Below are 23391 nucleotides of genomic sequence, written 5' to 3' on the forward strand. Positions count from 1 at the left end.
TAAACTGTTCTGTGCCTGGACCCCAGCCATGGCTATGCCTCACCTCTAGGAAATGAATTCCAAAGGAAACACGTTAGCAAACCCTTAGAAGGCAAGCAGGGTCAGAGCCTCAAGTGTTGGGTGGGGCCAGGTAGACTCAGAGAAAGTCGCCCTTTAGAAAGGATTGAACCTGGGTCAAGGGAAGTTCCGAAGAGTCCTGCAGTTCTCAGCTGTGAGGTAAAGCCTGCGGACCACAGGAAGCTGGTACACCACCATGGGTGGAGTGGGACAGAAGGGGTGCCACAGAGGACTTCCTGTGAGGTCTGGAGGCTTGGGTTTGGGGTGACAGAGACACTTTTGGTGCCTCCAGGCCTTCAGACACTTTGTCCAGCTCTGTTCTCCCCTCTCTTGTGCTCCTTGGGCTACTCTGGGCACTGGAGCTGCTGGAGTCTCAACAACGGACTTCCCAGACGGAAACAATGCCATGACCTCAGCATCTGCTCCTTTCCCTTTGTTGTCTTGATTCCTGGGGCAAGCGGCAGAGTAATTCTCCTTGTAGTGGCTTCTGACAGCTAGGGAGTAGCCTGAGAGGGGATGGAGCCCCATTGGGTCCTGCTGTGGTGATCCATGGAATGTGGAACCAGCTGGCTAGAGGGTTAAATGAGGTCATAGTTGCCTAAGATGTGCTGGCAGAGGGATGGGACAGTGAGAGAAGGGGCAGCCTCAGGAGGGCTAGAGAGATGCTCTGGGTACCCTTCTGGCTCCATACTCTTGGTGGGGACATGGTGCAGGAAGGGATGGGACACTGTGGCAACAGCAGCCTTGGAAAGGTCCAGTTCAGCCTTGCATGCCATCTGACCTCCTTCCAGACACCAGTGTGGAGAGGTTGTGGCACTCCTTTGCATTGGCACAAGCGGTCGACTGAAGCCAGCTGGCCAGGCTGTAGCTATAGTGCTGAAGGGACATTCACATGCATTCTCTGTAAATGAAGCTTTAATGCAGCTTCAGGTGGAAGTGAGATCAACCGGAACTACATGCAGGGCACCAAGTCCTAGTGCTCAGAACCGGTGGAACGTCATGGTGGGGTTTAAGGGAAATCTGTTTTTAGATCTCTTAGAAAGGCTGACACTACTTAAGAGTCCCTAGAACCCACAGGGGAACAGGATTCCAGGGAGCGTGCACTCCTGCAAGCATAGAAAGCACAAGAGGCAAAACTGGAACTCAGGGGACATGCTTTGGGGGAACACACTCTGCTGGAGGACAGTGCAACATTTTGGCCAGAGGCAGAACCTGGAGATGCTCACACACAGCAGAGCAGACTGCCAAGGGCAGCCAAGAAGGGGCAGCTGGCTTGGATGAGCAGAAGTCTCACTCCCCAGGGGAAAGGGGCTGAGATGTGGGCATGAGGGCAAAGGTCAGTGAGGAGAGCTGCAGGAGGAAAATGCCAGTGCCAAGCAAGGCTGGGGACTTGGCAGCATATGTGTCCAGCATCTGGTGATAGGCACATGCCACCATGGGTTTCATTCAAACCTATTATGTTCCCACTCAGACACATTTAAAGGTCCATGTGTCTAACAACACGCCAGTGACCAGGGGTGCCATTCCAAGTGTCAGGAATCCCAGATGGTGCTAACAAATCTGAAGATACCTGTGGTGGTCTGAGTGAGAATGATCCCCATAGGTTCATATATTTGAATACTTGGGCCCCAGTTGGAGGAACTGTTTGGGAACGATTGGGGAGTGTGGCCCTGTTGAAGAAGGTGTGCCACTGGATGTATTACATTTGAGACTGCAAAAACCCTCCCCATTCCTAATTAGACTTTCTCTGCCATGTGTTTGTGGATCAAGATGTAAGCTCTCAGCTACCGCTCCAGGGCTATGTCTGCCTGCCTACTGCCAGGCTTCCCATCATGATGGCCAAGGATCCTGACCATTTGAAACAGTAAGCCCCAAACAGATGCTTTCTTTTATAAGTTTCCTTGGTCATGGTTTCTGATCCCAGTAATAGAAGTAACTAAGACAGCACCCCATGAGGGTGGAGGAAGGTTAGCAGGGCCCTGGGGGGATAGAAAGGCAGCCTGGAGATGCTGCGGTCTCAGAGATAATCCTCTTGGGTCTCCCAGAGTCTATGGAACTTTCTGTAGCTAATGAAGAGAGCCGTGGCCTTACTTCTGTTGGGAACAAGTCCCAGGGACAGATGCTCAGCCAAAGCAAACTACACACAAGGTAGTACGGGCCCTGTTCAGGAATCCCAGGCTTTAGATCTTGCTGTTGGACACATACGGCTGAAGGCCACGATAGTAACTCTGTCATTTCCTTGACATCTGGGTAACTGACTATACAATGTGTCCAGGTCCCAGAGAAAGGATTGAACTGGGTCAAGCTCTGAAGAGCTGGAGGTCAAAGAAGGACTGAGGGATCCCTGTGCTGTCTGCATGTGATGAGCTGGACATTGCCCATCTGACACTGTGATCACCAAGGGCCTCGGGCCGAGCAGGCAGGAGGATGTGGGGATAAGGTGTCCTGAGACAACAGCAAGGCAATAGAGGGCAAAGCCCAAGGCAAAGCCCAAATTCGGCCTGAGGTTTGACATCAGTCACACTCCTGGGCTGTAAAGCATGTCCTAGTGAGGACAGATGCTGACAGTGGAAGAAACTGAGCTGCAGGCTCTAGGCACATTTTCTGTAGATCTAAGACAATTTGAAACTACATTCTTTATTTTATTGAAATAAAGAAGAAAATATAGCTGACCCCACAGAAACTGGCTCCAGGCTGGAGAGATGGTAAATATGCTTGCTACACAAGCACCAGGACCTGAGTTCGAGACCCAGAACCCAGGTGAAAAGATAAAAACAGCTTTGCGTAGTGGAACACACTTGTCAGCCCAGCACTAGGGAGTCACAGACAGCTGGATCCCTAGGGCTCACTGACTAGTCAGCATGACTGGATTGGAGAGCCCTCCAGGCAGTGAGAGACCCTGCTCAGCAAAAGATGGGTGGTATTCAAGGGTGACAACTGAGGTTGTTCTTTGGCTACACACACACACACACACACACACACACACACACAAAGGAAGGGAGGGAGGGAGGGAGGGAGAGAGGGAGGGAGGGAGGGAGAAAGGAAGAAAAGGGGCTGATTTCATCTTTTCTGCTGATAGACAAGAGACCTCAGGCCCCACTGAGGAAGCGCAAACCTCCCAGCCTAGATAACATGTCTTTTCTTGCAGATATCTCAAAGACGACCAATAAAGCTTGCTAACTTAGGGACAAGATGACCCATAACCTGTTGCTGACTCTCTGATACTGTCCCATCCTGGAATCCTTTCGTGCAATGGAGCCACCAATCCTAGTTTCTCCTGAATGGAGGTCTCTAGGAGGGGAGAGCACCCATCAAGTTACCGAGGGTGACAAAGGAGCCTCTGTGTCCATGATCACCGATGGCCTCCATGTCCTGGAATGCCTCCCCTGCTACCCTCTCTGGGACTACTAGCCTCGGGTTTCAGGCTCCCCTATAGCAGGCTGTACTGGGTGAATGGGAAAATGTCCTTGATAGGGGGGCAGCAGGGAAGACCAGGTACTCTTTTTTTAATTGCATATTGTATTATGATTTTGTGTGTTATTAATAACCTAGCACAACACGCTCTTAATGGCTCATTTGTTTTGAGTTAACCCTACCCCATTCCTAACCTAGATGTCCTTGGATACAAGCAAGGTTGATACTGGCACACACTCACTTGACTCAGTGTTACAAAGCGGTACCTCGTGAGCTGGCGAGGTGGCTCAGTGGGTTAAGGGATTTCATACAAAGTATCAACCTGAGTTTGAGTCCTAAGACCCACATGGTGGAAAGAGAGAAGTGGCTTCCAGAAGTTGTCCTCTGAAAACGCGCGCACGCCGCTCGCGTGCGCGCACGCACACACACACACACACACACACACACACACACACACACACACACACGTAAATAAGTATGTGTTTTCTCCCCCTGGAGCTGAGGACTAAATCCTGTGTTTTGCATGTTTTAGACACACATTCTACCACCGAGCTATCCCAAACTCTGAAGCCACTTAAAAATGAAAACAGTGTCTGAGCCCAAATGTCCACAGAATGAAGGAGGAATGCCAGGACTCATAAGGAGGGAGGCAGGGACACCTGTGACAAGGCTGACCACCTGGCCAGAGGGCAAGGCCACTCAGGACGATTGGCTTGCCTTTCACCCATCCCTATAAATCTTGCTGGCTAGGGGTGCGAGGCAGGCAGCTCTTAGGGCCACCACCACCCTCCTCCCCAGACCGCAGGCTCTCTGAGTACAACACAATGTAAAACTTCTATCCCCATCTTCTTACCTTTGTGGTGACGGACACAACTGTCCCAGTTACAATGTGACTGGGGTCACACAGGCCAGGGCCGAGCCCCAGTCCGAGTCCAGGTGCATTGCCTACCAGGACATGATCTCCCACACCATGTCCCTTGCCAGCAGACCTGGGGGGGCTCCCGTCCACAGTGATCCAGGAAGATCTCTGTTAGGAGACCAAAGCCAACCCTGACGTCCTCCCCCTTCCACCGTCTTTGGGCCGCTCTCTAGACACCCATCACGCTATTTGACTGTTTGACTGGGCCTCCTAAGATCGAAGGGACCACACTGTTCGACCCTACAGAACCACTCTCCCTCACCCCCAGCCATCCCATAACCACCATCCCACCTGCCCTGCCCCTACCCCACCGTCCCCTGCCTCTGCTGTCTCCCAGAGCAGAGCTTCACCAGAGTGGGCCACTCTTCCTACCCTGGGGGCCGTAACTAAGGCTCTAACTGGGAGTCAACCTGCCCATGATCTCCCCAATTAAAGGAAGAAACAATTTAAAAGTGGGGTTCAAGTTCCACAAGTCATTTCCCCAGGAACAGTTTGGTGAGGGGGGAGGAAGAGAGATGAGGTCGTGGGGAGGAACCCCAGAGTCACTCACGTTTCAGTGCAGCAGGTGAGGTAGGTGGGGCTGCTGCAGCTGGCACAGCAGGTGAGGTGGGTGGGGCTGCTGCAGCTGGCAAAGCGGAGGTGGGTAGAGAAGCTGAGGATTGGCTTCCCCTGACTGCCTCCTCCCTGACCTTCAGCTGTGTGACCCTTCATAACCTCGAGACTAGCCAACAACCAGGAGACAGTGTGGCTGGCACAGGTAAATGAATGTGGACCAGATCACAGCCAGCCTTCCACTGCCAGACTCTGCCAGAGCCTCTGCTCTCTGAACCACAGCGTGTAGATCTGAGGCTTTTTCAGGTCCACAATGGCACCTCATCGAAGCCACTGCTCAACCTTAGGACTGGAGTAGCATCGAGAACTGTGTAGTTGGTGCCCGTGAGCCTTGGCATGGGAACAGGGAATGTGGGAAGGGAGCAAGTGTCAGGACAGGAAGCCTTAGCCCAGCACCTAGCAGGATGGCCTCTTACTGTCCCTGCAGGGAGACAGTGGCACAGAACGGCTCCTGGCCCTGACCAGTTCGTACTGGGGATGGCGTCATCCTTTAGCTCCTTGACCAGCAGGCCCACTCCACCCACACCTTGCCCAACCTTTGACATAGAGCAGTGGGAAGCGTCAGACAGTCCGTCCTCATGACATCATACTGAAGGGGAGCTGAAGAGTGAGCCCAGTCTGGAGGGCTCAGCAAATTGAGCCAACATGGCCTTCCACAAGTTTATACTCTGCAGCCTGCATGCAAACCCTGGTCCATGGGGGAGTTGAAACTCCCTGGTTGGGAGGGTCCGCACATAGCCTTAGCCCGCTAATGATTCAGCCCTGGCTATCGGGATGGGTCATGTGACATTCTCATTGGGGTGTCCAAACTAGTGCTTCTGGCACTCTGGGGCAGCAGCTCTCACATCTCAGTGTGGCCTCAGTTGACATGCCATGACACTGGACGCTCCTTCCACCCCTGTCTATTTTGAGCCAGAGAAAGGACCTTCTGACCGCACAAAAGCCCATTTCAATCTGATATTGACTCAGAACAAGCAAGCACCACCTCAGCGCACATATCTCTTGCTAGAAGAGGAATTCAGTGCACCCCCTCTCAAGTTAGGAGCTGGGCCCTGAATCCCCAGGCACGCCCAGCTGCAGCTGTGATGTGGGTAGCCATATGGAGCACCTGGGTAACCAGCCTGCCCAACCTACAAGCCTGCACCAGGGAGGTGGAGGATATGGGGTCCTCTGAGCAGAGAGGTAGGAGGCCCGGTCCCTCCATCTCTTTCTAGTGGGGCCTAGATTAGGATTCCAGCTGAGACAAGAATTTCACAGCAGCCTTGGAAAGAGGGTGCGGGCAGCCTTGGAAAGAGGGTGCGGGCGGCCTCCGCTGCTGGAGAGGCTGGGACACTGGGTCTCAAATGTCACTGTTAGAACCTTTCAACATTATAAAAGCTGCAGAATCTCACGCTGGGCTCAGATCAGTTCCGTCACCAGCTCTGAGGTCACTGCGTGGTGCAGTGTGCCCAGAAGCCCTTGCTGTCCAGTGAGGTCTGAGGACCACTGAGGCTCTCTAGCCGTGGTGTCTCTCCAGCAAGTGTTAAAAGACTGATGACCCCTGGACTTTACTTGAGCTATGGAATCAGAAACTGGGGGTTGGGGGAGCTGTGAAGAGTAACCTAGAAACCCCGCCTACAGTCAAGACTGAACAGCGATGCTCTAGTTGTTCAGGGAGACCTCGCAGGCCTGCACACACAATCCCAGCAACTCTTCCCTCCAGCTCCACGCCCCACCCTGCCCCATCGCCCCCGACTCACGCAGAACACAGTAGAAGCCAAATTGCTCAAAGCCCTCACAGCAGTCGGTCACATTCCTGGACTCAGGGACCTCCACCGCCAGGTACTGGGTCCGGTACACGGTTTTGGGGCACTTTTTCCACGGGATCCATGCTCCACAGTGCACATAGGCTGTGTGTGAGGTCTGCACCGCCTGCAGCCTCTGGACATTTCTGGTCACTGGGTAACTGCACAGTTGGTAGCTCAGCAGCGAGAGGCCGTTTTCTACAGAGGAGACCATCGAGGATGCGTTAGCAAGACACGGAGGGGAGGGGCGGGGGGCACTGGGTCAGATCACTGTGAAGTATAATGGAGGCAAGTAGACAGAGGTTTCTACTGTTGGACGGGACTTAGACCCAGCCCCAACAGTCCTAGTCAAGGCCTTGCCATTTCAAATACCAAAACATCCCTCTGCATAAACACAAAGCCATCAATGCCAACCTATGGTGCTAAAAACCCTCCTGTTTAAAGCCAGGAGTCACCCAGCCTGGATTTGAGTGTAATATTAGATTCAAGGGACAGCCCGATCAAGAACGTAGAGTTGGAGTCAGATCTGGAGAGAACCTGTTCCCATTGTCACTCCGCTTTTGGTCCCATTTGCTACAGACTTTCCTAAATATCAGCCTCTGTAAATCTGAGTGTGGCCACATGGCCCAAAGACAGGCTAGAGTCAACCAACAAATGTGTGCTGGTGGGCCAGCGGATGACAGGGACAGCTTGCTTGGAATGGGCTGGGAGATGAATAAATCATATGTGTGTGTATGTGTGTGTGTGTGTGTGTGTGTGTGTGTGTGTGTGTGTGTGTGTGTGTGTACGGGGTAGGTATTTCAGCCTTTCTGTCACCATCATCGTCGCTGTAGGAGGACACAACTGCCCTTGCTAATGGTCCAGCCCAGCTCCACTCATCTCCTCAGGCCTGGCCTGGGCCTCCCTCTCTGAGCCTGGTGCTGGGGATGAGAGGATGAGATAGCACCCTCTTTCATCATGAACAACATGGCTTCTCAGACTTTCATACCCCGGACATTTTTCAGCTCCTCACCTCTTCATGATGGGTTGCACCCCATGAAACCTATGTGACTTTATGTCACAGAAACACTAGGGGTCAAGGTGTGTCCTTCCCAAATACACTAGGATCCCAGGGCCCAGGGACTCAGAGAGTGGCCTTGTTGGGTGGGCCATGACAGGATTGCTACTTTTGGAAAAAGGGAAAGTGGGGCAGACATTTGTACATGTGTGCAGAGAGAGAGAGAGAGAGAGAGAGAGAGAGAGAGAGAGAGAGAGAGAAAGAGAGAGAGACTCCCTGTGAGGGAGAAGGAGAAGCTAAGGGTGATTCTCCTTCAAGCTAAACAGTGTCAAAGATTTCTAAACACATAAAAAACACAGACTTGAAATAGAATCAGCCCCCATGACCCCAGAGAGAACGAGGCCAACGCTTGACACTAGATCCCGATCCTCAGAACTGTGGGAGAAGCCACCTGCTACTTAAGCATCTTGGCCTCAGAGTCCTGCAACTCTTATGCATGACCCACAGGTGTCCCCTCTCAGCCCCCCTCAGCTGCTAGACCACTTCAGCTTCAGAGTCCCCCAAACTTTCCTAGACTGCACGGCCTGCAGACAGCCCAAAGTCACAGCGCCTCCGTGAGGATTAGTGTCTGGGGAGGCCTGGAGGCAGAAGGATAGCAGCCATTTTCACCTGCTAGACCATAAAGGCCCCTCTGCAGATCCCCTCCCTGGACCCAACAGCAGCCCAAAGGGGTGAATGGCACCACACAACCCTGCTGCCACTGTGCGGGAAGGGGAAGGGCAGCAGCCTCCTCCCAGGCAGACACGGCACCTTTGTCCCTTCTCGTGCCCTGCAGCCAGCTCTGAGGGTGGAGGCTGCTATAGCCCAGTCACCCCCGTGAGGTCAGCCGAGCTCTTGGAAAACCATTTCTCCTCTTCACCAAAAGTAGTCGCGGAATGTTCTGGAGAGAAACGGAGGCTCTTAGGACATGAATGTGGCCGGAGACCAAGATCTCAGAGTGGCACAGGTTAGGTATGGCCGAGGGTAGCCGAATGGCTATGCAGAGCAAGGCAAAGCCTGGGGCATCCTCCAAGAATCTGCTGGAGTTGGACATTTTCCAACTAACCTCGGCTGAGATGTCAGCCATGTTAATGAAGGACCCAGGAAGCATCAAGATAAATTCACAGTCTCTACAGAACCACCTGCCTCCACCTGATCCTGATGGGCCAACAGATCCTCCTTCACACCTGACTCTATCTTCAGGGAAGTCTGAGAATGGTCTTTTTTTCTTTTTCTTTTTATCTTCTCCTGAGAGCACTGTGCCATCTCCAACCCCAGGACAGGTAGCGCCATGGTGGGAACCCGCTTCTAGATTCTGCTGTGCAAAATTCCCGTTTGAGAGTCGTCCCGGCAGCGGGTGGAAAACCTCATTGCTCCAGAGCAGTGGTCCTCAACTTTCCCAACGCTGCGACCCCTTTAACACAGTTCCTCATGATGTGGTGACCCCCAACCATAAAGTTATTTTCGTTGCGCCTTCATAACTGTAACTTGGATGCTGTTATAAATGGTAATGTAAATGTCTGTGTTTTCAACGGTCTTAGGCGAGCCCTGGAGAAGGTCATTTGCTCCGGAAGGGTCCCGACCCACAGTTTGAGAACCACTGCTCTAGCGCGAATGAGGTTTCCTGCTCAGCCCCCTCAACCCTCGCCTTATTACACAAATGCTCACTTATGTTACCAAGGTCCCTGCTACTCCCCTTGGCCATCCCCTTGGTGAAGGCAAGTGATACTTAATTCCCTTCCTCAGAGGCCTGCTGACCCCACGGGCGTGCCAGGGATGGAGTAGCCCCCCAAGAATATGTTATACTTCTCGGAGTCCTAACCCTGTCATTCATAAAATAATCGCCACGTCCTGTAGTTTCAGGGTAAAGCAGTAAGTTAATATTTTACACCCAGTGGTGAATCAGTACGGGCTCCATGACCCTCCTGGTGAAGAGCGAGCAAACAGGTAACCCCAAGAAAGGCCGTGCTCTATCCCGTGGCCTTGCACGAACGATGAGAGGATCACACCTCCCGAATGAGATCTCTATGAACTTCCCAATGCTCCACTCTTCTTGTGACTAAACTTTGTGGCTCATATACATAGCACCAAACAAAATCCCTCCTCTAGACAGAGAATAACATGGACCTGGCACAGAAACGGAGGTGACTTTAGAAACAGACGGAGTCTCTGAATTCCCAACCAATTCAGATAGATTTTAAGAGAAAAACAAAACAAAACAAAAAACCACTCCCAAGGTTCACGATCAATTCCTTGAGGTCTACAGTTCAGGGATACAGGTTTGGCTATGTCGGTTTGGTTTTTTTTTTGGGGGGGTGTGCTGGGGATAGGAGCCGGGGCTCACACATGCTGGCTACGCTGAGCTGCATCTCAACCCCACAAGGTGTTTTTTAAAACGACTTTGTAAGCCATGTACTTCCTAACTCTTTGGCCAGCACCCTTGCTACATAACTCACTCTAATTCTGTACCTGAGAACATGAACCCTGACTTCCCTGACTGATACACAAGACCTTTTCGCTGGGTGCCTAGGAGCCCGTTGTCCACATCCGTTCTTCCAGAAATGCAGTGCTTCAGGCACAGACCCAGCTCAAAATTCGTATCTCAACCCCACGGACCCTGGGCATCAGCAGCATCCTCGCACTGGGGAGGCCCTCTTTCTGAGTGCATGCCCAGCATGCAGACCCAGGCTCCCGGGAAGCCTGTTGCCATTGGTACAGCCAATGTGGCAAGCCAGGACAGGATGCCTCTCTCAGAGAAGATGCTTGTGGCCTTCCACGGTGCCAGCGGGCACTGTCCTCTTGAGACCCACTCCTAGGAAGCCCCTTCTCCAAACTTACCCCTAGATCCCTCACCTGTGAAGCCACTGGCCCAGCTCAGGTCCACAGTACAGGCCAAAGCCAGCAGGGCCAGCCTCAGGGTCCTGGACATCATCCTGCGGTGACACTGGTGGTGCAGGCAAGACATGAGACCTCGACTGCAGTGACCCGAGTCCTCAGCCAGGCTCAGATGATCCCGAGCTGCCCCAGCCCAGAGAAAGAGCCCTTGTGTCCCCTGCGCTGCCGGTAGTGGCAGTGACTTCAGAGGAGGGCTCGCCGGGAGCAGTCCCTCATGCCTGCTCATTAACACCAGCCGCTGCCATGGCTGTTTCCCTGGGGGCACCTGCATGTCAGAGCCTATTCTTGTTCCGAGCAGATGGCATCTTTTCGGAAAGGTGAGCGGCTAACAGCCTCGGCCGCATCGCTGGGTCTCATCTTGTTTGCGTGGAGAAAATGCATTTCAGACCCAAATCTCACTCCCCACATCGGACACCAAGTATTCCGTTACCCTGCTGCTCCCAGCTGGCAGGAGAAGACAGGCCCCACATCAAAGTATCACATCAGCTCCAGAGAAGGGCCTTCATACCACCCAACAATAGAGCTCAGAGGCCACAGCCACGCCCCTCAGCTCCACGCAGTCCCTCCCTAACCGGGACTGGAGATGCTGTGCTCAAAGAGACATTCCGCGCCCAGCAGGATTTCAAAACGGGAAATCATGAAAAGAATGGTGGGAAGTGAGGGGCCGAGCCAGTGGCTGGGGGCGCACGGGGTGAAATGCCCACCCAAAGACATCTTCTCACCAGTTCGCAGAACTCAGCGGTGAGAGGCCAGAACAAGGCCTCCCACGGTTCCCCTGCACAAAGATGCCACTGTGAGGACATCCGACACATGCAGGAATGGACACAAACACATCCAGGACTGGAAGCAGAGGGAACTGCCCTGAGGATTGGTAGCATACTGGGGATGTTGTTTGTATCCTTGGGTACCATGTTATGCAGGAACTGGACTTTTAAGCTTCTATCTGGGCTGGGGATGTGGCTCAGTTGGTAGAGCTCTTGCCTGGGATGCACAAGCACCTGGGTTCAATCCCCAGTACTGGACAAGCCAGGTTGGCAGTGCACGTGTGTTACCCCAGGATTTAGGTCGGGGAGAGAGGGTCAAGAGGGTCTGTAGCACATGTATTCTGTGCTACATAGGGAGTGTGAGGCTAACCTGGGCAACACGAAAACCTATCAGAGTAACACACACAAATATACACATGCACACACACACAAATATACACATGCACACACACATAAATACATACATGTATACACCTAAATACACAAGTGTACACATATGTAAGCATACAAATGTACATATAAATCAATGTGCACAAAATACATACATAAATGTACATGTACACACTTATGCTCACCTAAATATACAAACACATGCATGTATCTGGGGTCTCTGTGACCACCATGGTCAGTGGAGTGACAATCTACAGGGGACAAGAAGGTAGTTCGGTTCAACATGGCTAAGTAGCTGATGTGAGTTCAAACTTCAGGAACCTGACCCTGAGTGGCTTCTTTAGAGATATTTAAGCACAGCACAATTGGGTGAAAGCCTTCCCGGTGATAACTCAATCCTGTGTCCACAATAAAATTTATATAAAACTCCTTAAAGAATAAAGTGAGCTAAATAAAGATCAGACGTGACTGCACTGAAACTCTTAGCACAGTACATGAGATACATTTCATACGGCTGGGTTATACATATTGACTGAGAAAAATAAGATTACAATAAGGGTCTGGGGGAGGATCTGGTGTAGTCTTACCCACACAGAGAGTTCAAAGGTCACCAGGTCATTAATCTCATCCTCTCCTAGACTTTGGGTGGGTAACAGGTTATGCCTGCCTTTCTTTGAGGGCACAACCTTGTGTGTTTAACATCCCAGGTTCCCTTAGGGCTTATCTGTAAGCACAAGAACCTCCATGCTCCCCAAATCACCCGCATTTTTATTTTTCAAAGAGAAAATTGTGGCTGTAATAGAGGCCGATGTTGAACGCATTGCCTGCATGGCTAGTCTGGCTAATATAGGCAGGCGTAACATAATTATAATAGTAGCAAACAGAGGACCAAGGAAAGGGAAAACCATGTTAATCATGACGGACATTCATAGGTCACTTGGGAGACTGTGTTTATCTCTTCATGCAAATCATTAGCTTGACTATTGATCATAGGAGAAAAATCTGACACATTAAAGCAACACACGCCAGGAAATCGTTGACAACCAAGATGATGCTTGACCAACAAATAATCTATAGTAGCTCCATTTTGTAAAACTGGTTCTCAGGTTACCCATCTCTTGGTTGATTTATGATAATATTTAATATTTTTGTTGTAATATTAGTAGCTTTACTTACCATGCAGGACATTTCTGAGACCTCTCTTTGTAGTTCAGTAATCATTTCCGGGATGGGCAATCTTTAAAAAAAGCATAAAAACAATCTTATGCATGCCAAAACAACAGCATACCATATCCTACTAAAGACTTTTCATCCCCTCAGACCAAAGGAATCTGTATGCTGCATTGGGGAACTAAGAATTAACATGTAACATAGTCAGGAAACACAACAGTGTTGTTTTGGGATCAGTAGTATTGTGTCCTTGCTGTCCTGCCAAGCCACCAGCTCATTCTTCCTCTTGGGAGGCCACCTGTTGACGGTTTACTGTCCATCCCCAGGTTCTTCCTTTGCCCAGTGGTCTCTGGATGCTGTCCTGGTTGGATTCATTAGATCAGAAACCACCTCAGACTTCTTAATTCTCTGGAAAGACACACGCATATCTTCACCCCAGTATTAGAAGAACATCTGGCCCTTCTCATCTTCTAGTTTCTAAATCTTTCCATTTAACGTGTATTTTAGGCTGTGTCTCCATAAGGGTAAAATGTTTGGGGGAAGCAGAAGAAGCATTATCCTTTACAGTGGAAAAAAAGTAAAGTTAGCATGGCTAAATGTCTATACTCCTAATATTATTTTGTATACTGTAACATACTTTAAATACTGTATATATTAAGAATAAATAATGTATATGTTGCATATACAGTATATATAAATAATGACAAATACTGTATATATTAATTATTAAATACTGCATATAAATATTTTTAAAGTTGACATTTAAGAATTTTATTGTGCCATTCCACAATAGTTTGATTCTCTGCATTGTATGAGATCACTAATATGACTGATGGTTCATAAATTGCAGAATTCCTTAAAGCGTTTGCTACTATAAACAGGACTATCATTGGTTTTTAGTTTTGGGGGCCCCCTAGGAAGGAGAAGGTGTATAATAAATGATGAATCGAACCTGAGGTTGATTCACCCTTGTGAGCAGAAGCGACAATCATATTAGAAAAAATATCAACCATTACAGGAACATATTTTTAAGCATCCTGATTCTGAGTTATGAGTTAAAACCTGAAATCAAAATGGTTAGATTTTAACCTGCAAGGATTAATTCTGCCAGTAGAGGGCAGTGGTGTAAAAGAAGAACAAGAGCTGTTCATAGGATTTTTTTTTTTTTTTTTTTTTTTTTTTTTTTTTTTTTTTTTGAACAGCCAGAAAAGAAAGTATTTGCAGCAAGGAGGAGGCCGGCTCAGCTCATTGACTTGAGCATTGGCAAATGTTAAGGGACCTGGCAAGATAGAATCAGCAAGACAAGGAGATATGAAGAGAGGTTATCCTTATCGTACAGATGTCTGAAGGGAGAGACATGATTGTGAAATAACGGTAGTGGGCTTAGGTTTAAGTCTTGCAGTTCCTGAAAGAGAAACAGTTTGATCACAGTATGCAGAGTCAGTTAAAATACTCAATGGCTGAGAAACATCCAATAACGGCTGATTGTAACAAGTTCAGACTGTTGAGCTCAACCAAGGGCGGGACGATCTTTTTGTGGAGGGTGTGGAATTTGTATATAAGATGTAAGCTCCTTGTCCTTTTGAAGAGCCACCTGTAAAAGCATCAAAATCAATCTCTATCTAGAATTTTTAGATATAATTTCTGTAATACCCATGGGGTGTCTTTAAAAAAAATCTTGAAAGGAGATCTTTAGAGTAATGATTATCTTTACATTTATAAGGTAATGATTATCGTAACATCCAGAGTAACATGCTACTGCTACCTGCCAAGCATTATCCAGGTGGAATATCCAACCTGCATTTGACTGAATGGGACACTGATTTCCATAGGCTCTTTAACAATAAGTTGTTTAAGAAGAGTTCTTCCCATCATTATCAACTCTATAATTTCTTGCATATGGGAGTTGCAGATCATTGCAGAGAATATGACATAAATTAATTTCTATGACACCATTACCTTGTAGGGATGCAATTCCAGTTGGTGATGAGGAGGAAGGAAGAATCAATTATTGAGTCAGGGGTAAGGGATTAATTCTGTGAGTTACCGCTTTAGTGGCGGCAGGTGTTGCGATTCTTACAGAGTTTCACCAAGAGTCTCCAGCAAACAACTTAATGAGCAGAGCCAAGAGCAAAGAAAAACGTATAAATAAAAACAATAAAAGTGGGGGGGGCAGAGCCAAGTCTTTAATGGTGATGGGTGGATAAGAACATCCCCAAGTGACACGGCCCCAGAATTTTTGTAGGCAATGAAAGGAATATTGTTTGGGAAGTTTGAAGTGGAGAGGATGATGGTGAATTTGAAATTTGGTGAAAACTTCCCTAGCAATAATTACCTCAGTCCTGTGTGCACAATAAAGCATGCATAAATCTCCTTGAGGTACAAAATGAGCCAAATAAAGACTGGACGTGACTGCATCAAAATCTTTTTAAAGTACACGGAAACCCATAAAAGATGTGTTCTATAGGTTGACTAAGAAAAGCTTACTATAAGAGTTTGGGGAGGGTCCATCCAGTGTGGTCTCCCACACACAGATAGTGCAAAGATCACACTGAAAGAGCACCCTGAGGGTGTCTTACACGCGTGGAGACCCTTGCCCAAGAACCAGGTCCGAGCCACTGGATGCAAGAACAAGAGGCAATTTTTATTGTTCACACAGGCCTGTGGGTGCTGTAGTCACATGGAGAACTGAGCACCCCGGGCTGCATTTTGGGGTAGCTTATATAGGGTTTGGGGTAGGCAGAAGCAAGGTACAGAAGCAGAAGCGTGGTTACAGGGATCTCATTGGTCAGTTTGAATGAGGCAAGGGGTGAATTTGAGGTCCCATGGGAGGCAGGTCCCATGGTCCTTGGCCTGGATCAAAGAAACCAGATAACTGACCTGACCCTATCTTAAAGTACATATGGTTGTCTTTGAAGTTTTTGTTCCCATCCCAGGCCAGATGTCTGATCATAAATCTCCTGTCCTGCAGCCCAATAAGGCTGCCCTCGTTCTGACCTCAGGTATCCTGCTTTGCTCAGCATTCCGGTGATTTTTTTTTAAACTGAGCTTATTTGTCTTTTTTTTTTCAAAGTTTATTAAATTATAAAAGGTTTCCATTTCCGCCCCCCTCCCAACACCCTCCCACTCCCCCCCACTCCCTCTCCTCCTCCCTCTCCATCCCTAAGAGCAGTCAGGGTTTCCTGCCCTGTGGGTAGTTCAAGTTCCTCCCCCCTCCCTCCAGGTCCAGGAAGGTGAGTATCCAAACAGACTGGATCCCAAAAAATCCAGTATATGCAGAGGAAACAAGTCCCAGTGTCATTGTCAATGGCTTTTCAGAAAGACTCCGGGCCAGCCACATTCAGAGAATCTGGTTGGATCACGTGCTCATTCAGTCCCAGTCCAACTGGCCTTGGTGAACTCTCATTAGATCAGTCCCCTTGTATCAGTGGGTGATCGCACCCCTTGCGGTCCTGATTTCCTTTTTCATGTTCTCCCTCCTTCTGCTCCTCATTTGGACCTTGAGGGGCTCAGTCCGGTGCTCCAATGTGGGTCTCCGTCTGTATCGCCATCCATCGTCGGATGAAGGTTCCCTCTGGTCTTGCCTTCTTTGCTCACGTTCTCTTTCCTTCTGCTTCTCGTTTGGACCTAGGGAGTTAAGTCCAGTGTTCCAATGTGGGTCTCTGTCTCTATCTCCATCCATCGCCAGATGAAGGTTCTGGGACTCTTGTCTATTTCCAATCTCCAGGAGGATAACTACATGATTTTCTTCAGATTCACCTTCTTATTTAGCTTCTCTAGGATCACGAATAATAGGCTCAAAGACCTTTAATTATGTCTAGAATCCACTTATGAGTGAATACATACCATATTCCTCTTTTTGGGTCTGGCTTACCTTACTCAGTAAAGCGTTTTCTATGTCCATCCATTTGCATGCAAAATTCAAGATGCCATTGTTTTTTACCGCTGAGTAAAACTCTAATGTATATATGTTCCACACCTTCTTTAACCATTCTTCTATTGAGGGGCACCTAGGTTGTTTCCAGGTTCTGGCTATTACAAATAGTGCTGCTATGAACATAGTTGAACAAATGCTTTTGTGGTATGATAGGGCATCTCTTGGGTATATTCCCAAGAGTGGAATTGCTGGGTCTTGAGGGAGGTTGACTCCCAGTTTCCTGAGAAACAGCCACACTGATTTCCACAGTGGCTGCACAAGTTTGCATTCCCACCAACAATGGATGAGAGTTCCCCTCTCTCCACATCCTCTCCAGCATAGGCTATCATTGGTGTTTTTGACTTCAGCTAATCTGACCAGTGTAAAATGGTATCTCATAGTTGTTTTGATTTGCATTTCCCTGATCGCTAAGGATGTTGAGCATGACCTTAAGTGTCTTTTGGCCATTCGAAGTTCTTCTGTTGAGAATTCTCTGTTCAGATCAGCACCCCATTTTTTAATTGGGTTAATTGGAGTTTTAGTGTCTAGTTTCTTGAGTTCTTTGTATATTTTGGAGATCAAGCCTTTATCTGATGAGGGGTTGGTGAAGATCTTCTCTCAGTCAGAAGGTAGCCTTTTTGTCTTACTGACGGTGTCCTTTGCTTTCCAGAAGCTTCTCAGTTTCAGGGGGTCCCATTTATTCATTGATTCTCTTATTGTCTGTGCTACTGGAGTTCTACCTAGGAAGTGGTCTCCTGTGCCTATGTCTTGTAGATTACTTCCCACTTTCTCTTCTATCTGGTTCAAAGTGGTCAGATTAATGTTGAGGTCTTTAATCCATTTGGACTTGATTTTTGTGCATGGTGATAGATATGGATCTACTTTCATTCTTCTACAGGTTGACATCCAGTTATGCCAGCACCATTTGTTAAATATGCTTTCCTTCTTCCATTGCATACCTTTAGCCCCCTTGTCAAAAATCAAGTGTTCATAGGTTTGTGGGTTAATATCTGGGTCTTCTATTCGATTCCATAGGTCGACTTCTCTGTTCTTATGCCAGTACCAAGCTGTTTTCAATACTGTAGCTGTGTAATAGGGTTTGAAGTCAGGGATGGTTATACCTCCAGAAGTTCCTTTATTATATAAGATTGTTTTGGCTATCCTGGGTTTTTTTGTTTTTCCATATAAAATTAATTATTATTCTCTCGATGTCTGTGAAGAAGTTTGATGGGATTTTGATGGGGATTGCATTGAATCTATAGATTGCTCTTGGTAGAATTGCCATTTTTACTATGTTGATCTTCCCAATCCAAGAGCAAGGGAGATCTTTCCATTTTCTGGTATCCTCCTCAATTTCTTTCTTCAAAGACTTAAAGTTCTTGTCAAATAGGTCTTTCACTTCCTTGGTCAGAGTTATCCCAAGGTATTTTATGCTATTTGTGGCTATCGTGAAAGGTGAAGTTTCTCTGATTTCCCTCCCTGCTTCTTTATCCTTTGTGTATAGGAGGGCAACTGATTTTTTTGGAGTTGATCTTGTATCCTGCCACATTACTAAAGGTGTTTATCAGCTGTAGGAGTTCTTTGATAGAGTTTTTGGGATCGCTCATGTATACTATCTTATCGTCTGCAAATAACGAGAGTTTAACTTCTTCCTTTCCAATTCGAATCCCCTTGATCCCCTTATGTTGTTGTATTGCTATTGCTAGAACTTCTAGCACTATATTGAAGAGGTATGGGGAGAGTGGACAGCCTTGTCTTGTTCCTGATTTCAATGGAATGGCTTTGAGTTTCTCTCCGTTCAGTTTGATATTAGCTGTTGGCTTGCTGTAAATAGCTTTTATTATATTTAGGTATGATCCTTGTATCCCCAATCTCTCCAACACTTTTATCATAAAGGGATGTTGGATTTGTCAAATGCTTTTTCAGCATCTAATGAGATGATCATATGGTTTTTTTCTTTCAGTTTATTTATATGATGGATTACATTGATGGATTTGCGTATGTTGAACCAGCCCTGCATCTCTGGAATGAAGCCTACTTGATCATAATGGATAATTTTTCTAATGTGTTCTTGGAATCGGTTTGCCAGGATTTTGTTGAGAATTTTTGCGTCGATGCTCATGAGTGAGATTGGCCTGTAATTCTCTTTCTTGGTTGTGTCTTTATGTGGTTTTGGTATCAGTGTAATTGTAGCTTCATAAAAAGAGTTTGGCAATGACTCTTCTGTTTCTATATTGTGAAATACCTTAAGGAGTATAGGTATCAGCTCTTCTTGGAAGTTCTGGTAGAATTCTGCATTGAAACCATCTGGACCTGGGCTTTTTTTGGTCGGGAGGTTTTTGATAACAGCTTCTAATTCTTCGCGACTAACAGGTCTATTTAGATTGTTCACCTGATCTTGATTTAACTTTGGTAAATGGTATTTATCTAAAAACCAATTCATTTCTTGTACATTTTTCAACTTTGTGGCATATAAACTCTCGTAGTAAGATCTAATGATTCTCTGAATTTCCACTGTGTCTGTTGTTATGTCCCCCTTTTCATTTCTGATCTTATTAATTTGAGTGTTCTCTCTCTGCCGTTTGATTAGTTTGGCTAGGGGTTTGTCAATCTTGTTGATTTTCTCCAAGAACCAACTTTTTGTTTCGTTGATTTTTTGGATTGTTTTCTGTGTTTCTATTTTGTTGATTTCAGCCCTCAGTTTGATTATTTCCAATCTTCTACTCCTCCTGGGAGAGTTTGCTTCTTTTTTTTCCAGAGCTTTAAGGTGTGCTGTTAAGTCTCCAATATGTGCTTTCTCCGTTATCTTTAATTGGGCACTTAGTGCTATGAACTTTCCTCTTAGCACTGCACTCATTGTGTCCCATAGGTTTGAGTATGTTCTGTCTTTATTTTCATTAAATTCAAGGAAGACTTTAATTTCTTTCTTTATTTCTTCCTTGACCCAGGGATGATTCAGTAGTTGACTGTTCAACTTCCACACGTTTGTAGGCTTTCTGGTGTTCGAATTGTTATTGAATTCTAACTTTATTCCGTGGTGATCCGACAAGACACAGGTGGTTACTAATATTTTTTTTGTATCTGTGTAAGTTTGCTTTGTTACCGAGTATGTGGTCAATTTTCAAGAAGGTTCCATGAGCTGCAGAGAAGAAGGTATATTCTTTCCTTTTTGGGTGGAATGTTCTATAGATAGCTGTTAAGTCCATTTGATTCATTACCTCTAGTAATTCTCTTATTTCTCTGTTGAGTTTCTGTTTGATTGACCTGTCCATTGGTGCGAGAGGTGTGTTGAAGTCTCCTACTATTAGTGTGTGCGGTTTGATGACTGCCTTGAGTTCTAAAAGTTTTTCTTTTACATAAGTGGGTGCTTTTATATTAGGGGCATAGATATTCAGGATTGAGACTTCCTTCTGATTAATTGTTCCTGTTATGAGTATGAAATGTCCATCTCCATCTCTTCTGATTGATTTTAGTTTGAAGTCAGTTTTGTTAGATATTAGAATGGCCACACCAGCTTGTTTCTTAGGTCCGTTTGCTTGGAAAACCTTTTCCCAACCCTTTACTCTGAGTAGATGTCTATCTTTGTGGTTGAGGTGTGTTTCTTGTAAACAGCAGAATGTTGGATCCTGTTTTCTTATCCAGTCTCTTAGTCTATGCCTTTTTATAGGTGAGTTGAGTACAGTAATATTAAGTGATATTAATGACCAGTAGTTGCTGATTCCGGTTATTATTTTTTTGTATGTGTGTGTAGTAGAGTTTGTGTGTTTCTCTTCTTTGAGTTGTGGTTGTGAAGGGTCGCTAGATGTCTGGGTTATTGTAGGCAGTGATGGCAATGTAGGATTCCTTGGGTTGCGATTTTCCTTCTATTACTTTCTGTAAGGCTGGATTTGTGGCTACGAATTGTTCGAATTTATTTTTATCCTGGAATATTTTGTTTTCTCCGTTGATAGTGAACGATAGCTTGGCTGGGTATAGTAGTCTGGGTTTGCATCCATGGTCTCTTAGTTTCTGCAGTACCTCTATCCAGGATCTTCTGGCTTTCATGGTTTCCATAGAGAAGTCTGGTGTAAGCCTGATAGGTTTACCTTTATAAGTCACTTGACCTTTTTTCTTTGCAGCTCTTAATATTCTTTCTTTAATCAGTATGTTTTGTGTTTTGATAATTATATGGTGAGGGGATGTTTTTTTTTTGATCCAGTCTATTCGGTGTTCTGTATGCTTCTTGAACCTTCATAGGAATATCGTTCTTTAGATTGGGAAAGTTTTCTTCTATAATTTTATTAAATATATTTTCTGGGCCTTTGATCTGCAGTTCTTCTCCTCCTTCAATCCCTATTATTCTTAGATTTGGTTTTTTTATTGTGTCCCAGATTTCCTGAATGTTTTGTGAAGAGAATTTGTTGGATTTGCTGTTTTCTTTGACCAGAGCATTATTTCCTCTATGGTATCTTCAGAATCTGAGATTCGTTCTTCTATCTCTTGTATTCTATTGGTTATGCTTGATTCTGTAGTCTCCGTTCGTTTACCTAGGTTTTCCATATCCAGCCGGTTCTCGGTTTGTGTTTTCTTCATTGCCTCCATTTCAGTTTTCAATTCTTGGACTGTTTCCTTTACCTGTTTGATTGTTTTTTCTTGGTTTCTCAGGGTATCATTCACGGATTTACTTATTTCTTCAAACTTTTTGTTATATTTCTCATCCATTTCTATACTCATTTCTTCAAACTTTTTGTTATACTTCTCATCCAATTCTTTAAGGGAGTTATTCATATCCTGTTTAAGGAACTCTATTGCTTTCATAATGGCACTTTTCCCCACTTCTTCTGGGTTAGAGTGTTCAAGTCCTTCTATTGTAGGGTCGTTGGGATCTGGTGTTTTCATGTTGTTTTTCAGATTGTTGGAGGAGGTCTTGCCTTGGCGTCTGCCCATCTCTTCCTTCAACTGCTCTCTATTGGAACTTCTGGTAGCGGGTCAGGTTCCCTTGTTGGGCAGGGAATTCACTGATAGGATGCCTATCTTTTCTCAGGCAGGCTATTGAAGCACAGGCACTCCCTCTTTCTGGGATGCGCCTACAGCACAGGCCCAGCGTGCAAGGCAGCTGAGCTGGGGAAATTTTATGGCCCCAGTGGGAAGGGAGAAATATAGGAATTTGTACCTGGATGGAAGCTGGGATGGCAGGCGGGAGAGCTTAGCAGGGTGGAGCCAGCACTGCAGGGTGACCTGGGAGTCTATGGGGTCGGGGAAAGTCCAAGCTCCTCCTCGCCGGGCCCCTGCTGCGGGTCCAAAGCAAACTCACCCCTCTGATGGACCTCTGGATGGAAGCTGGGATGGCTGGCCCTTGTTTGTCTTGAACCTTTGCAAAACGACGTAACTTGCAGCTAAAGCCAAGTTGGGGTCTTTCAACACCAGGCTATTAATCCCATCCACTTCCAGCCTTCGAATAAACAACCCTGTGTATTTAATATTCTAGGTTCCCTTAGCTCATCTCCATGCCTCCTACAAATATACACATGCACACACATAAACATACACATGCACACATAAATATATACATGTACATACACACAAACACACATAAACATACACATGCACACATAAATATATACATGTACATACACACAAACATACATGTGCACACACATAAACATGCACAGGAGCACACATAAATATACACATGCACACACTTAAATATATACATGCACACACATAAATATGCACATGTACATACACACATAAACATACACGTTACACAGGTGTGTTTACACATAAGACAGTATTACTACATGAACCTGTGACTGGGTAGTGTTCTTAAAAAAAATACCGACTCACACAGTTTTTAATCCCTGAGTGGCAGAGACTCTCGTCTCACCTCAGCTGTCTCAGCCAGAGACCCTCTGGAGATGACCTGCACCCTGCAGCTCAAGCATTCCCTTTCTGGCCTCATCCTCCTGCCTCCTGGCCTGTTTCCAGCACCTCAGTCCCTCACCCCTTCTGTTTACCTCGAATCAATCAGCCTTCCCCTTCCCTTCCCTTCCTTCTCTATCTAGCCATCTTTGGCTGTGTGGCCACCACTTTACTAACACCCCGGGCAGTGACCTTTTCTTTCCGTTCCCTCTCTTACTGGTGAAAACTGGGCAAAGCTCATGCATGGAGCCATCGTTCTGCTTCCACATAACGCTGACGGAGAAAGTCACATGACCTTCAAAGTGAGTACTGGAGTGCTAACTGGAGAGCGGGAGATACGGCTCAGCAATCGAGGGTAAATGATGCTCTTCCAGGGGACCTGGGGTCAGCTGGCTTACACCTGTCTGTAACTCCAGCTCCAGTGTGTGTTTCTGGCCTCGATCATGGGCAGTCATGTGCAAACACCCACCTACCGACACTCAGCTACCTACATAGTTAAAGAATAAAATAAATCTTTAAACAACAACAACAAT

General features: G+C 46.7%; 1 protein-coding gene across 1 annotated transcript in view; it reads right to left on the bottom strand.

The window, feature by feature from the left end:
- Umodl1 (uromodulin like 1) overlaps positions 1 to 10754 on the bottom strand; it is a 53440-nt gene extending 42686 nt beyond the window's left edge. The window contains exons 1-2 of the mRNA XM_087897844.1: positions 10676 to 10754; positions 6742 to 6984 (exon numbers count right to left, since the gene is read on the bottom strand). Of these exons, the coding sequence (XP_087753970.1) occupies positions 6742 to 6984; positions 10676 to 10754 (322 nt within the window). The remainder of the gene's footprint in view (positions 1 to 6741; positions 6985 to 10675) is intronic.
- Positions 10755 to 23391: the final 12637 nt, after the last annotated feature.

This window comes from Myodes glareolus, chromosome 18 (genome assembly GCF_982192425.1).
Source record: "Myodes glareolus chromosome 18, mMyoGla1.1, whole genome shotgun sequence".
Classification (NCBI taxonomy): Eukaryota; Metazoa; Chordata; class Mammalia; order Rodentia; family Cricetidae; genus Myodes; species Myodes glareolus.